The 14,771-nt window shown below is 36.6% G+C and overlaps 1 protein-coding gene across 4 annotated transcripts in view; it reads left to right on the forward strand.

The window, feature by feature from the left end:
- trdn (triadin) overlaps positions 1-14,771 on the forward strand; it is a 38,906-nt gene that overhangs the window by 13,015 nt on the left and 11,120 nt on the right. For 3 of the 4 annotated variants that reach the window (XM_088934995.1, XM_088934987.1, XM_088934977.1), the window contains exon 2: positions 4,760-4,972. In XM_088934995.1, the coding sequence (XP_088791121.1) occupies positions 4,760-4,972 (213 nt within the window). Of the gene's footprint in view, positions 1-4,759; positions 4,973-9,165; positions 9,208-14,771 lie in introns of all 4 variants that reach the window. The other variant, XM_088934969.1, reaches the window with a different exon arrangement.

The raw sequence follows: 14,771 nt of genomic DNA on the forward strand, positions 1-14,771 counted from the left end.
TACTAATGATACAAAATATATACAATTTAATTTTAAATACACATTTTTGTTTTTTGTGACACCTGCTTAATCACTTCAAGTTCAATGAAAAGATTGTAATTGTAATGTGAAGAAAATGTCACATTACAAATGTTTATATTAACAATCCAGGGGGATGTCTTGATTAATTAACAGCTGTGGAATGACCAGTTTCGGTTGCTGACATTTCAGAAACAGGTGTAGGAGTTTCTGAAACTCTGAAGTCGAAGCAGAATCTTATTAGAAGTCCATCAAATATATTTGCATTTATGTATAATTTAAATACCCATCTAATAAATCTACTAAAACTGCTGCAAACAAATTTATAAAAAGATAGAGATGCTCTGAACTAAGCATAAGGCATGTCTTGGCAGCACCTCGAAGCACAGAATCTGTGTTTGATTGTCCATGCACTTTCAATCAATGTAATTATAATTTCAAACCCATTAGATGAGTGTCGTAAGGACCTAGACATGTGGTTTACTGTTGGATTGCAGACATGACAGCAGAACAAACAGCACATTAGAAGCTTTTTTGTCATAATGCTCGAAAGAGACAGAGCATTCAAAGCTAATGTATGTAATTCAAAAATTTTATACATACGTTTTAAATAAAGTAATAGAAAATGCAAACAAAAATGATGAAGGAATTACGATACATTTTCAGTCGGAAAAGTGACACTATAGAAATGAGAAAAGCAGAGTTAGCACTGGGAATGTATGACCTCTGGACTTGAAGCACTGGAATATACTATAACGGTGCACTGGCACTCTTCCTGTGCTGCTGCAGCTGGCTGGTCACAGTTGTCTCCTGTGGAGGGCATTGGCAGGGTGTTCTGTTGGACACGGGTCAGGAAAAAATCCATTTGAAGACCCCAGCATTGTTTCCTTGAACACGTGCCATTGTAACCTCAGCTCAGCATGGTCCTGCTGGAGAGTGGACACTACAATCAATCAATCAACCAATCAACCAACCAATCAACCTATCAATCAACAAATCAATCAATCAACCAACCAATCAATCAATCAATCAAGGTTTATTTATCAATGCATGAACAGTACAGCGTGCAGCGGTGTTGTTGGCAATGAAATGCTTTATCCGTGATCTGTTTAAGAGGGGTAGAAGAGTAGAAGGACAGACATTTATAGGGATTAGGTTAACATTAGGATACAATAAATTACACGATTGCTACTGTATTTACAATACAATTACAGATTGTGCGAAAGTAACACAAGGACAGGAGGTATTTAACGCTGTTCTTATGTGTCCTGAGAGTGCAAAGTGACAGGAGGGTGCCAGTGCACTTGTCTCTTCAAGACATTGGACACTTCCAATGTGGCTTGCAGGAACGTAATAGCTGTTGGCTCCAGGGCTTTCTCAATGACTCACTGTGCTCTGAGCCCTCCTTCTGCACCCCAGGCATTTCTATGTTAAAGGACATTTCTCCTCACATCGTCGCACTTTCGCCACCCCTTCAGCTGGCATGAACAACACCAGGATCAGCATGATGCTCACCATGACGTCTCCACACGTCTCCCTTCAGGTCTGTCAGCGGCAAAATGTCACTGATTGGTGAATAAAACATTCTACCGCTCTCTCTGCTGCCACCTCAGATATCCTCTGGCCCATAAATGGCAGTTTTGTCCCTCAGCTGTCAATGTTACCCCTGTATGACCTCTGAACATGCGGATCATTTTCATGCAGGCAGCGATCTACAGTCGTTCTGTGGATGTGCGGGTCATTTCTTCCTGGGGTGGTGTGCTCACCCTCTGCCTTCCAGGCAGTGGCTGGCCTCTTCTGTTTCTCTGGACCAATCTGCTGACTAGTGAAGCAGAACATCTCTCGCAGGCAGGCTGCCTCTATTCATGCTGATAGCAGCGGAGCAATCTTTGAGCAGGGCACGGTCATATCTTTTGCAGTTCTTGCCGTGATTAAAATCTTGTCTTTTCGAATGGCTATGGATGTGTATTAATAATCAACTCATTTTGTCAATTTCAAACTCAGGTTTAAAAGCACTGAACACTTGATGTTTTATGCTGCCACACAGATGTAGCTCAGTAGTCGAAGTTGGGATGTAAAAAAAGGCAAACAAAATGTCAGGTTATACAGTATATTTGAAGAGACTTTTTATTGTACAATGCATTAATAAGATCTCATTTAGAATATTATGTATAATTTTAGTCTCTGAGACACAAGAAAGATAATGTTGCTCTGGAATTCAGACAAGAGCGATAAGAGTGATACATTCTTGGGCTCAGCAGTATGTCCTGCTCTGACAGAATGAAATTCAATTGCTCAGTTAGATCCTAATGAATGTGATAGAGGGACAAAATACGTATAAAGTATTTGGCAAGGCCTGCCTAGCTAAAGCAACACCCCTCACTATTGCGAGGAGTGACCTTGGGTGTGCAAAGGGGAAGGGGGCATGTGTTGCAGTCCTGGGAACGAGACTTACAGTGTATACTGAACATAGGCCAGCTGATGTGTTCAAGATTAGGATCTAACCTTCCTCCCGAAGTACTGTTATCAACTCTGTTAATTGAACCTCTGTCAATTTTACTTTTGAAAAGAAGAAACTACAATGACACCAGATTCAAAAACCTTAACAGAGGCAGTACTATGGAGCTCTTTCGAATCATCCGAGAAACAAGACATATGTAGGAATTAAAAATGAGATGCATCAAAAATGGAGAACCTGGTGCACTTCTTTACATAAAGTCTTCTTGCAGTATGAAACAAGCCTCCTGGTTATGTTGTTGAAGCTAAGACCCTACAAAAAAGACTAGATGGGCCAAACAGTTTATCTTCATTTGTAACAATTCTTATGTATTTTGCTATGTGAAGTGTCAACTATAAAGTAACTAACATTGTGCAGAATTGTATTTATTGAAACATCACTATTTTTAAATCGCTGGGTAATCAAAATGGATTAGAATGATTTCACATTCTGTATTTAATCATGAAACCCCATGGAGGTGGGCATGTGGAGAGTAGATCGTTCAGAAGGAAAGGCTGTGAAGGAGGGGAGGCTCATCTGTTCTGCAACCCATTTTTTTGATTTATCTTACAAAAATAATCCAACTCAATCTTTTCCCACAACAATATGTTCTCAGTGTTGATAATGTGTTGACAGCACCTCACTGTATCATATTACATCTAAGTAAGTCCCCTGACATTCTGAAGTTTAAAAGCAATTTACTGTATTTCAATGTACTGTATATATAACACACAAGCTTAAAATAGTTTGAATAGACATTGTATGGAGGCGTACCAGAGTTTTTGAATTTTTAAAACTAAAGTAATTTGGCAGCATTGTGTTGGGGAATCGACACTTTTACAGCTCTGACTATTGGTGACTAATAGAATTTTACATACAGCAGTTAAGGAAGAATTTCTTCTTTCAACTTGAAATAGAGACAAAGGTAATCATACACTTGTATCCACATCCTGAGATTTCATCCTTCATCAATTTAGACTTAGAATATGCAGAGCGCTTTCAGTACTGCAGTTACAACGTTCAGCAGATGACCTTGATTCACCACTCTGTGTAAAGTCAATATTTTTTTTTACCAAAGAAAGTATTTGGTTCCTGACAGGTTCCACTTCTCTTTTCTCACTTACTGTGGCATCCATGAGTTTCTTTTCTCATCAAACATGCATCAGAGTTAGTATTTTTTAGCTTTCAACAAATATTTAACAGAAATTCCTTTCAGAAACACTTGTTATGATGCTACCTCTCTTGATAACACTTTCTAAAGGTTTTTCCTAATTTATTACTAAATCTTTGCAGTATGTTATTAATTAAATATTGTACTTTTGACAAAGTTTTAAATACAACATTCTGTAATATAAAGGTATGCATGCATGTCATATGTACAATTTTTTGGTAATATTAGAAATAAATGTCTGTTGTACACAAATTCTACCCTTTTGTTAATAATGTATAAAGTGCTGCAAAAATGTTTTGTTTTAACAAAGTAGTCATCTCCCCAGCCCTAGACACACATACCTAACATATAGAGCAATAAATACAGCCTTTCGTACAGTACAGTTATTTCCGTAATGTTACATGGTTGATATGGCAGATGCTGCAGTAGCACAAAGTCTATTGTACTGTATATACAGTACAAACAATAAAAGTAGACACATATGATCCAACATTATCCATCATTGTTAGGTCAAATCAATATCACCTACAAAATACATTTTCATTGTACTACTCTAAAGTATACTGTATCTACATGTACATTAATCACTCCCAAACCCATATAATTAAGCAAATATGTTCACTGATTACAATTATTAATGTTCAATTTAGTTATTATAACTGACCAATGCCCCATTAAAGTTAGAATAGATTTGGAATAAGATACAGAATAAGCAATATCTATATACAGTACAGTATATAAATTAACAACACCCGTATTATATTTTGTATTTTTGCTTATGATTTTCTGTTTGGTTTTTTAGATCCTTTGCTGGGTTCTAAGGGAAATTGGCCACATACTGTAAATTGACAGTAGTTTGTTACAATAACAACAATAAAAATAATAATTTGATTTACAATAGATACAGATAGTGTTCTGTTTAATGCATAGATACTGTAAGTATGCATGAAATAATCTGTAAATGAAGGACTTTGTTTTGTTATTTATATGGTGGCTATATGCATATTGAATACTGTAACATTCATACTGTACATTTTTGGAACATGACGGTTCTTGATTTTATCCCACTTCAGTCCGGCCCTCTGCAACCACCACCACTGTGATGGACAATAAAAATGGAAGCGTCCTACATTCATCTGCCAAGGTGCCCAGGAAGTCCATGACGGAAGACTTGGTATCGACATTCAGCTCCCCAACAGCGTGGATTCTGGTCATTGCTTTGATTGTCACCTGGTCAGCTGTTGCTGTTGTCATGTTTGACTTGGTGGATTACAGGGGATACATTGGTAAGTTCATTATTCTTATTTTCTTTTAATTGTTGCTTTTCTCTTTTTTAATAGTTTCTATTACCTGGTGTTATCTTTCCTCCATGGATGTGAATATTTTAAATTGTAATTAAAACCGTTATATTTATTTATAGAGTGATACATATTACACTGTATATTACACTTCAAGTTTACCAAAGTTTTATTTCATGGTCTGCAGTGATGGATTTAATTATTTTTGTATGTTATTTTTCAAAGGTAACAGTAAGTAATTTAAAATCACTGGGGACAAACAGATAGCATGTTAAAAACACCATGGGTAAAAATTAATTTTTAAGACCCTTCAGGTCTTCCAAACAGTTACAATTCTTAGTTGGTGAAAGTGTTCGAGAGCTTGATTTATTAAATCTTAATGGGATTCAATACATTGAAATTATTATTGTTGTTCTTGTTGTTTGTTGAATATGGTATTTGTGTAAAAAGAAATGTGGAAGATACATTACACAAGAGTGAAAAGATACTGTACAAGGGTTTTAAGTGCGATATTTTTTCAAACAGTGTATATGGATTGTCATGGATTCATGAAGAACAAATAAGTGGTGGTAAACAAAGTTTCTGCACTATTCCCTCACCTTTGTATCTGTTTTAATGAATCCTGTTGGCCTCTAGACGTGTTCTAGGATATTGCTCTGAAATTTGAATACTCTGTTCACCTGTATTTGAAAGAAACAAAAATATAATCCCCACACCACACTAACCTTAATACATGAGGAAGTTTGCTCAAGACTTTACCATTTCCCATTGGAGCTGAGTGGTACAGTGATACAGTGTTTCTGAAGATAATGATATATTTCCATTTCTCAGATTAACACTTCACAGCACATGGAAGGAACAGTCACTCATTGTTTTGCCTTATTTACCCTTTTCCATTATAAACAATTCAGTTATTTCGAAGCAATGTGACAAAATCAATCATTTACATTCAAATCTTATTTGATAGAAACAATCATGGAGCAATTTGATGATAAAGAGCTTGATAAAGAGGGTTAATTCGAGTAGCAAAATGAATACTAATCCATATTGTCTTGTAGATAATTAGTATTGTATTCTTGATAGGAGGACAGTATCTCTGAATTACTAGATTATTTGACATGTATAGTAAACACAATAGTTCAATAATCTAGTGAACTCCACATTTTATTGTGTACTTCATTATGCATTAGCATCCTATTTGCCCTTTAAAATGATTACACGGTAAGACTATAGGTAGGTAAATAATAGAAACACACTTTGTAATTATTGCAGTTTGAAGACAGAAGATCCAATGGATGTAATTATTCAATTCAATCTTTAATTGTTATTCGTTTCACTGCCATTAAATTAAAAAAGATGAGTTTAGATAATAAGAAGAACAATAATAATAATAAAACTCATCTGCCATTATTTGACCGAATTCCTAAAGATCTAAAATTTAATTAAAACTTTTATATTCATTAATATATACCGTATTGTATATTAACATAATTTGCCAAAGATTTCCTTCTTACTTTTATTTACATTGCAAAGTCATGTCCTTTTGTTAAAATACATCTGAGCAAATCACAAGCAGTTGATGCCAAGCATAGTCTTCTAAGGCAGAACAATATTATTGTCACTTCCACATGCAGCACATGTATTATGTCCTGTGTCCTGGAGGATCTGTACAACACTGAGAGCTCTGAGGTCACATGGGAGTGTGTATATGCACCCCTGAGGGTTCTGGGGTCACATGGGAGTGTGTGTATATGCACACCTGAGGGTTCTGGGGTCAAAAGGTAGAGTGTGTGCAGCCCTGAGAGTTCTGGGGTGACAGGAGAGAGTGTGTGCAGCCCTGAGAGTTCTGGGGTGACAGGGGAGAGTGTGTGCACCCCTGAGAGTTCTGGGGTGACAAGGGAGAGTGTGTGCAGCCCTGTGAGTTCTGGGGTGACATGGGAGAGTGTGTGCAGCTCTGAGAGTTTCGAGGTCACAGGGGAGTGTCTGTGCACCCCTGAGAGTTCTGGGGTGACAAGGGAGAGTATGTGCACCACTGGCAGGGGAGGACAGTGTAGAGTTCATCTCTCTATATATATACCTGAAAGTTGATAAATTCATGGCTAGAAAGTGGGGCTGGTGGATATGATGGCACAGCCACATAGAGAGTTAAGCAACAGTTATTGTCAATTATTGTAAAAACATTATCATTTCAGTGTGTTTTTTGAAGCAGGTTTTTTGAAGTGAAAGCAATAAACAAAAATCAGGTTTAGCGAAAAACATTCCAACATGATCGGTTATAATCAAGTGTGATCATAAACAGATGTTCAGCCAGGGATGTTTTTTATAAACTGTTGACCTTTTATAAATCAATATTTCTCTTTTTACCTCTAAACATGTACCGTACCTTAAGGTATTTGGAAAGAGACCAATCCATATAAATATGTTATTAAAGAAGAAAATCTATTGACAATCATAATGTGTTTAGGAGCATATGGCATTATGTAAACAAATTAGTAAATGCCTTAAGTGATAGCTTCACTGGGAGCTCTCTCTGTAGTTCCCTTTCCCTTTGGATATGTAATGACAAATGGGGTTGGACAGCAATTTGTAAGCTCAATAATAACAACAACAACATCAACAACAATAATAATCTTTCTTACATAGGAAGGTTTTATTTGTTTTCCTGTATTACTTTGTTAAAGACAGCAAAAAAAAAGTGGGCACCAATAATGTTTGTTTTCATTTTTGCACAGCATCATAAAATACAGGAATATAGTGCCAATCAGTGAAAATGAACTGTCTATCATCTCATTTAAAAAGAGTATAGATCTTTCTGTCCCTGTTTTTACGTTTACCAGGGACAACTTTGGTTTTAGATTTTGCCCTTTTTAGGTTTTACTCAGATGTTACGTAGCATTTCATGTCTAAATGTTTGGATTTTGAATCTTGTACCAGCACAATAAAACCTGGCAAGCATCAGGTGTAACTGTATCATAAAACTGAACAGACATTTTATGGATTGTATGCATTAAACAGAATATTAAAGTGCCTTGCAAGACTTCCCTCCTTCCGGGGATGACTCATTTTGCTGCATTGCAAATGATCTATACATTGCGTTTAATGTCACTAAATGTCCAAGTCAAGGTTTTGACTAACTGTAAAATTGATCTGCAGCAAGGGTTAAAAAGTGCTGTTCACCCAAGGGTCCTTACCAATGTGAATGAGTTTGCACATGTTTACAAAGATGGGTGGGAGGAAATGATGTTATTCTGTTGTGCGAAGGTCATAGAGAGCCCCAGCTGTAAGGGGCTCCTGCCAAGTATTGATTTTGGGAGTGAATATTTACACAATAAACATAGTTTAGTTTTTTTATTCTTCTGTACAGTTTCTTCTGACATTTAACTTTAATCACCAGATGTTTAATTCAGACATTAAAATGACTAAACATTCAATGCAATTTGTAAACACTATTTGTAATTGAACAAACTGGGGCATCATTGGAATGGGGTGAATACTTTTACAAGGCACTGTACATTATATACATACATATTACATACAGTGTTCGATATATTTAAATACATATATTGATTAATTCCCAAGTGTATTTAAATGCTTTAAATATGGGGGTTTTATGTTCAAACTGCTTAATGTGTGTAATGACAGTGTAATGATCATACTGTTTTAAATGAACTGATCATGCTGAAAGTACAGAATGTTTTTATTTGAAGAACATTCAGGAGCAAACAGAAATTCTATTGATTATTCAACTGTGTAGTTTTAACTTATCTTTCTCTATTTTAATTTTGGTGTTCTGAACCAAGCTTTTTGAGCTTGTTCTAGTTTAATTTTTAAGCTAAGCAAAGAAACGTTTCATTTTTTCAAAATCAGCCTAAACACATTTTGAACCCTTGGTAAGACACGATAATACACAAGGATACTTCCCAGAAATTTGTTGATTGATGGAAATGTAATTTTTATCACTATTACTGGAACCTCAAATAGGAAAGTATTTCCTGCACCAATAGATCTGTTAAAATTTGATGAGACAATTTTGTTTGTCTGGGAGTTGAGAACAGAATTCACATTAATATTCTTTCAGTAAACGTTCATACTAGGGGATACGCATTCTTTCATTGCTAATATCTTTCCCTCCTTTTTCACCATTCATTCCATGTTTCATCCTGTTGCCATCCAATTAAAAGCCTCCAATACACAATACTGTGATGACCCCTGTTTACCACCTGGTAAAGACTTTCTGCCTGCAGTGTAGTGCTGATTTACTGTATGTGTGCCTGCACATAGGTGTTATGTGTAATTTCTGCATGAAAGCACATGCAACCTAAATACCTGTACAATGTGTTTGCATTTCCGTGATTTTGTTAAAATGATTTTCATACTGCTACGAGCTCTAACAGAATCAGTGTATGCTGAACAATGACATTTCATCCATGTCATGAATAATTAAGGTTTTGCATGTAGAGTATTATTTCACTTTCAAAATGTTGAATTTCTTAAAAATTCAAGACGCAAAGCCTTTCAGGTCTAAAAATGCAGACAAGAGTTTCCTTTATCTATTTATGTAGTCAGTACTTTATCTTAAAATGGTGAAGTATTGCATACTGTGGAAATATCAGATCCAGCTCATCAGCTCATTAAACACACATTTTTGAGCAATTACTGTGCTGAGATATAAGCCATCTAAGTTACCATTGCACATCTGATATTTCAAATGTAAACCGACAGGTGAAGATTTGAGGGGAGAAGCTGTGAGCACTACACCCCTTCCTCTATCATTCAGTTTTCTCCTTCCCATTTAAACCCTAACCCCGCTAACACATGTGTGTAAAGTTGTGAATTCCCTCCTCCCTCCTCCTCTTTCTTTCATGTTGCCTTTGCACCCCGGTTCCCTCTGGGGGGTCAGTGAAGCTCACTGCCCTGGCCTCATGATGGCAGTGCCACCTTGACCCTTCCTGGGGGGGTTCTCTCAGCGTGAGGCCAGAGGGGGATCCCCCTACTGATTCTCCTCCTCTCGGTCCCCCGAGGGCTCGGCTCCCAGTCGTGAGGCAGCTTCTCTTAAGTGACTCACTGCGAGTCAGGGGAGTCTTCCTCTTCCTTCTCAAGAAGCTTTGTCTTCATTCTCCACCCCTGGGGCAGCGCCTCTCAAAGTGATTCCTCCAGTCAGGGGTTCTTTGTTCCCAGTCATGAGCCAGCGCCTCTCATGCGACTCTCAGTGAAGGAGGAGTCCATCTCATCCTTTCTATCCCCTGAGGGCTAAGTCCAGTCGTGAGGCAGTGCCTCTCAGGTGACCCTCCGCGAGTCAGGAGAGTCTTTCTCTTCCTTCTCTACCCCTGAGGGCCCAGCTCCCAGTCGTGAGGCAGCGCCTCTCAGGTGACCCTCCGCGAGTCAGGAGAGTCTTCCTCTTCCTTCACCACCCCTGAGGGCCCAGCTCCCAGTCATGAGGCAGCGCCTCTCAAGCAACTCTCCGCCAGTCAGGGTTGTTCATGTTCTCAGGCCCCGGAGGCTGCCGAGTCAGCCAGTCAAAATGGACCACTCGGGTTCCCCAGCACGGTCCGGGTGTGACATTCCTGTACGTTACTAACCCCTGCTTCTGCCCTTGAAATGAGGGTGATTTTCAGCTGTGGCTTACAACTAGAATCAGAAGAAAACAGCCCAGATGAAACTCTTTATTTTAAATAATATGTAAACTGGTGTAAAATGCTTTTACAGTGTAGGGTACGTTTTAAGGTTTAGATTTTCTGTGCTGAATTGCTAAATTATTGTTACAGTATGTATGTTTGCATTGAATACTTATACCTGTATAATCAATATTACTTCATAAAGAAGTAGTAAAACCTGTACTTTCTTCAGGAATATGAGATCTTTTCTTTATAAATAATATGCACTATGTGGATTATCAGATTATATATACTGTATGGACAAGATTTATTTATACACTAATGGATTCATTTGGGCATTAAAGCCAAATTATTATTATTAAGCAATTATTAAAAAGCTAACCTTTATATTAACTAGCAGAAATGTAATATCAAAGGTACAGTATTTGTAGGATTTACTGGTCTCACTTTTAATGACACGATTAATTAAATGCCCTTTCAAGTTAAGCCTGGCTTACTCCTGCTGGAGACTAGTACGTGTCTTTGGGTATGACATGACATGAAGAGCCAGAGCCTACAGATTAATGTCAACAATTCAATTTCAGGGAACCTGCTCCTCTGTTTGGATTTACTGTATGATAATACATAATCTGAAAAATGTCATCAGTGCCAAGTACTGTTTATTCACTTGAAATAATCAGACTTTACATAAACTTCCAAGTTGGTATTTAATTTTAAAGTTTCTTTAGTATAATAAAATACAACAATCTGGGCTATATTTTTAGGCCTCTCTTGCATCAGCTTTGCACAATTTATAACTGCAGAAATATTCTGTGTAATGAATTTAATGAAATTAAGTAACTTTTATGTTATCCTTACACAATAGTTAAAAACAGAATTTCTGAATATTTTGGAGAATTATGATTCTGTGCTGTTCTATATTTATGCATGTCTGTGAATCAATAGCGTATTGTATTGTTAAAAGAGATATTTTGATATAATAATCATGTACAGTAAATTAAAAAACATTGCAAATGCAATAATGATTTTGATTTCTGAATGAAAGGCCTTCAATTTGGAAAAAAACAGAAAACTTCAAATGTATCTTTTATTTAAAATATGAAATGTATGCTATAGTTAATAAGTCATATTAATTAATTTAGAATATCAATAAGAAGTTATGAAAATATATATAATATATTGCATCGTTAAAGTCTAAGTTCTAGTTATCATATTTCTATAAACATACATGACACAATTCAATTATAACTAATTTTATCTTGTTCCCATAGTTACACTTTAATATGTGGATATCATTATAAACAGCCTAGATGTGACAATTGTAGGAAATTCACTTATAAAAAGCTAATTAATTTTAAAGTGTCCATGTAATCTCTTTTGTGTATTGTTTTCTCACTACTGTCATAACAACAATAATGATTTGTATTAAACAAAATATTAAAGTATGTTTTATGTAATTATGAATAAAATTGCTTTATTAAAAATGCTAAATGAGCACTTTTGTAATACAAGTGAAATAACAAAGTAATTTAAACAGTTTGCAGTACAACAGTTGGTTAATAAAGTCAACACAATGACTGTCTTCTGTATAGGATCATGTGTTCCTTTACAGACATTTATAATTCATTCATTTCTCACATGTGACTTAATAACATTTCATGGTCATTCAGAATACAAAATATCTTTTTTACCTACTATACTGTATCTCCTATAGATTTAATTGTTTTCATTTCTCTGCACTTATGCCTTAAGTAGCTGAGATTACATTACCTCCTGAACAAGGTTACTGTATGTACTGTATACAAGCCACCATCTTAACATCCAGGGGGTTTCTTAGCAACAGTACCAGTGTGTATGGCATTTTTTGAAGAACATGAAACACGTTTCTCTTCTTTGTGAACTGATAACTCATACTTGGCCCTTTCCACCACCATACTGCATGTTCAGTACAAGAGAAAGCATGTCTGTAGATCTGAAGAAAGAGGGGAGAACATCTCAAATAGTTCTAAAGACAGTGTATTGGAATCAATTAATTATGTTCTATTTTAATACCTCCCAGTATATATTACTATTTACCTCAAACCCTTTGAACTGCATGAAGAACTTGTTGAGCATAATACCAAAGTATTCAGAACCTTTTTCATTTAGGCAAAGGTTTCATGTAAATACAATGGAAAGAGATTTAAAGAATGTTTTAGGGTTCTGAATGACCATTCAGACCATTACATACAAAATTGTCTCAGCCATCCTTGGAAATGAAGAGACTGAAATCAAAATTTGACTCTTAAAAAATCAACATTGAACATCTCCATCTATAGAAAAATTCCCGATTTGTTTTTTTAAGTATGTCATGCTATTAACATGTCTGTATATGTAATAAAAATATTGTAGTACGGTATCTGCATAAGGAAAGAACTGCTTTTATTCCAGAGTTCATAGTATGTTAGAGTACACCTTGATTGCCAGAGATAGGACAATGAATACTAATTGTTAAAATTTATTATCCTAGATTTTAAAGTAAAGAGTTTTTCTAAACAGTTGATCAATTGGTTGAAGCCATTTTCAGTGTCAAGTTTCTGTGAAGTCCTTTGAGGCATACTGCATTCTCATTAATTTAACTGCTATTGAGTTGTAAATGAAGTTGTAAACCAGTCTTAAAAACCTCTGCTCTTAAAATCAGAATGATTCTTTTTCCCCATTTCGCTTCTTGGATGACCTGTTCTCGTATTATATTTCATGGATACTGCTTACCAGAGTTGACTTTTTATGTCTAGAATAGGAAGCACTCCAATGTATTTTGTATGTTGTCCATGAATGTTCTGTCTGCATCCGCATGTCATGTTTTGAATTTTTATTAACTTAAATTATAATTCCATTTCCTTTAACCTTAATCCTTATACCTTCATCCATTTACCACTGAGTGCATTTTACATCTCTGTGGCCTGACTTTCCATGAGGTATTTTACAGATAAGAAACTATGGTACTCTAGACTCTAGTGCAACATGCTTGACACTGCTGTCAAAGAATACAGTATGTTTTGGACTTTAGTCAAATGCCATTGAATTTTATTTGGAATGCACTTTGCTTGATGGGTCAATAGGAGCATCGGCCATTTTTCAAATAAATGTCCTGGTGTTATGTAAATTGAATCCTGTGTATTTCTTTGGCAGTCTTATTTGATCTCATTTTATTTTTGATAAACTTGCTTCACCAGGAAAACTATTGTTTTTGGTTTTTAAAGTAACAAAATATGTGGTTTGACTTAAAAAAAACAATGCATATTGATCTGATATATGCTTATATGGACATTTTAGCATATAAAACTGAACAAGATGGAGAATTAAGAGTTAGGATCTTTATAGTCATTAAAAATATCCTTACAAACAAAAATCTGGTATAAGGGTTAAATAGACAGATATACTGTATAGGAACAAGTAATACGTTTATTCCATGCTGAAAAGAGAAGAAAACACAACATTTAGGAAGTGGAGCCTTCTTCAGGTTTGAGGAAGCTTGTAGCTTTTGTTTTCCTGCTACATTACCTTTGCTTATGGCCCTGTCTTTCTCACACCTGAAGAAGGCTCTAGGCCGAAACTGTAACAAAGCGTTCTTTCCGGGCCCTGTGCAGATGACACGATCTGGGGTAGAGTGGGGAAAACACGGGGGGAAAAGTCATGCAGGATACGGGAATGAAAACAGGGGGGCCTGTGGTCGGAGGAGGTGTGGCCGAGGCACACGATCCAGGGATGAGACTAACGGGAAATCCAAAAACAAGGCAAAAGTCCAAAACCAGGCGATCCATCCGAGACAGATGATTTAAAAACGGGAACCGGGTCAGAACTGGCAGGAGGCAGGGGGCGCGGGAACGGGAACAAGAAACATAAACTAAAAGCATAACGGAGCCAGGCGCATCCAAGTCCCGGGCTCGCGTGATGCGGAAACCAATGCAGAGCCCGGATTGGCGTCAGGGTCTGGCTTTTAAGGGGGAACTGAAAAGGGGCTGGAACAGGGAGCAGGTGCGGGAGATGAACAACAAACAAGGAAGGGCTGGAGCGCCCTTAAGAGGAGGGGTTTGCGATCGTGACAGAAACGTTGTGTTTTCTTTCTTTTCTTTTCAGCATGGAATAAACCTATTACTTTTTCCTTTGCAGCCTACGCATGCTGACGCAGC

This window comes from Atractosteus spatula, chromosome 2 (assembly GCF_055471065.1).
Source record: "Atractosteus spatula isolate fAtrSpa1 chromosome 2, fAtrSpa1.hap1, whole genome shotgun sequence".
In the NCBI taxonomy this organism is placed as follows: Eukaryota; Metazoa; Chordata; class Actinopteri; order Semionotiformes; family Lepisosteidae; genus Atractosteus; species Atractosteus spatula.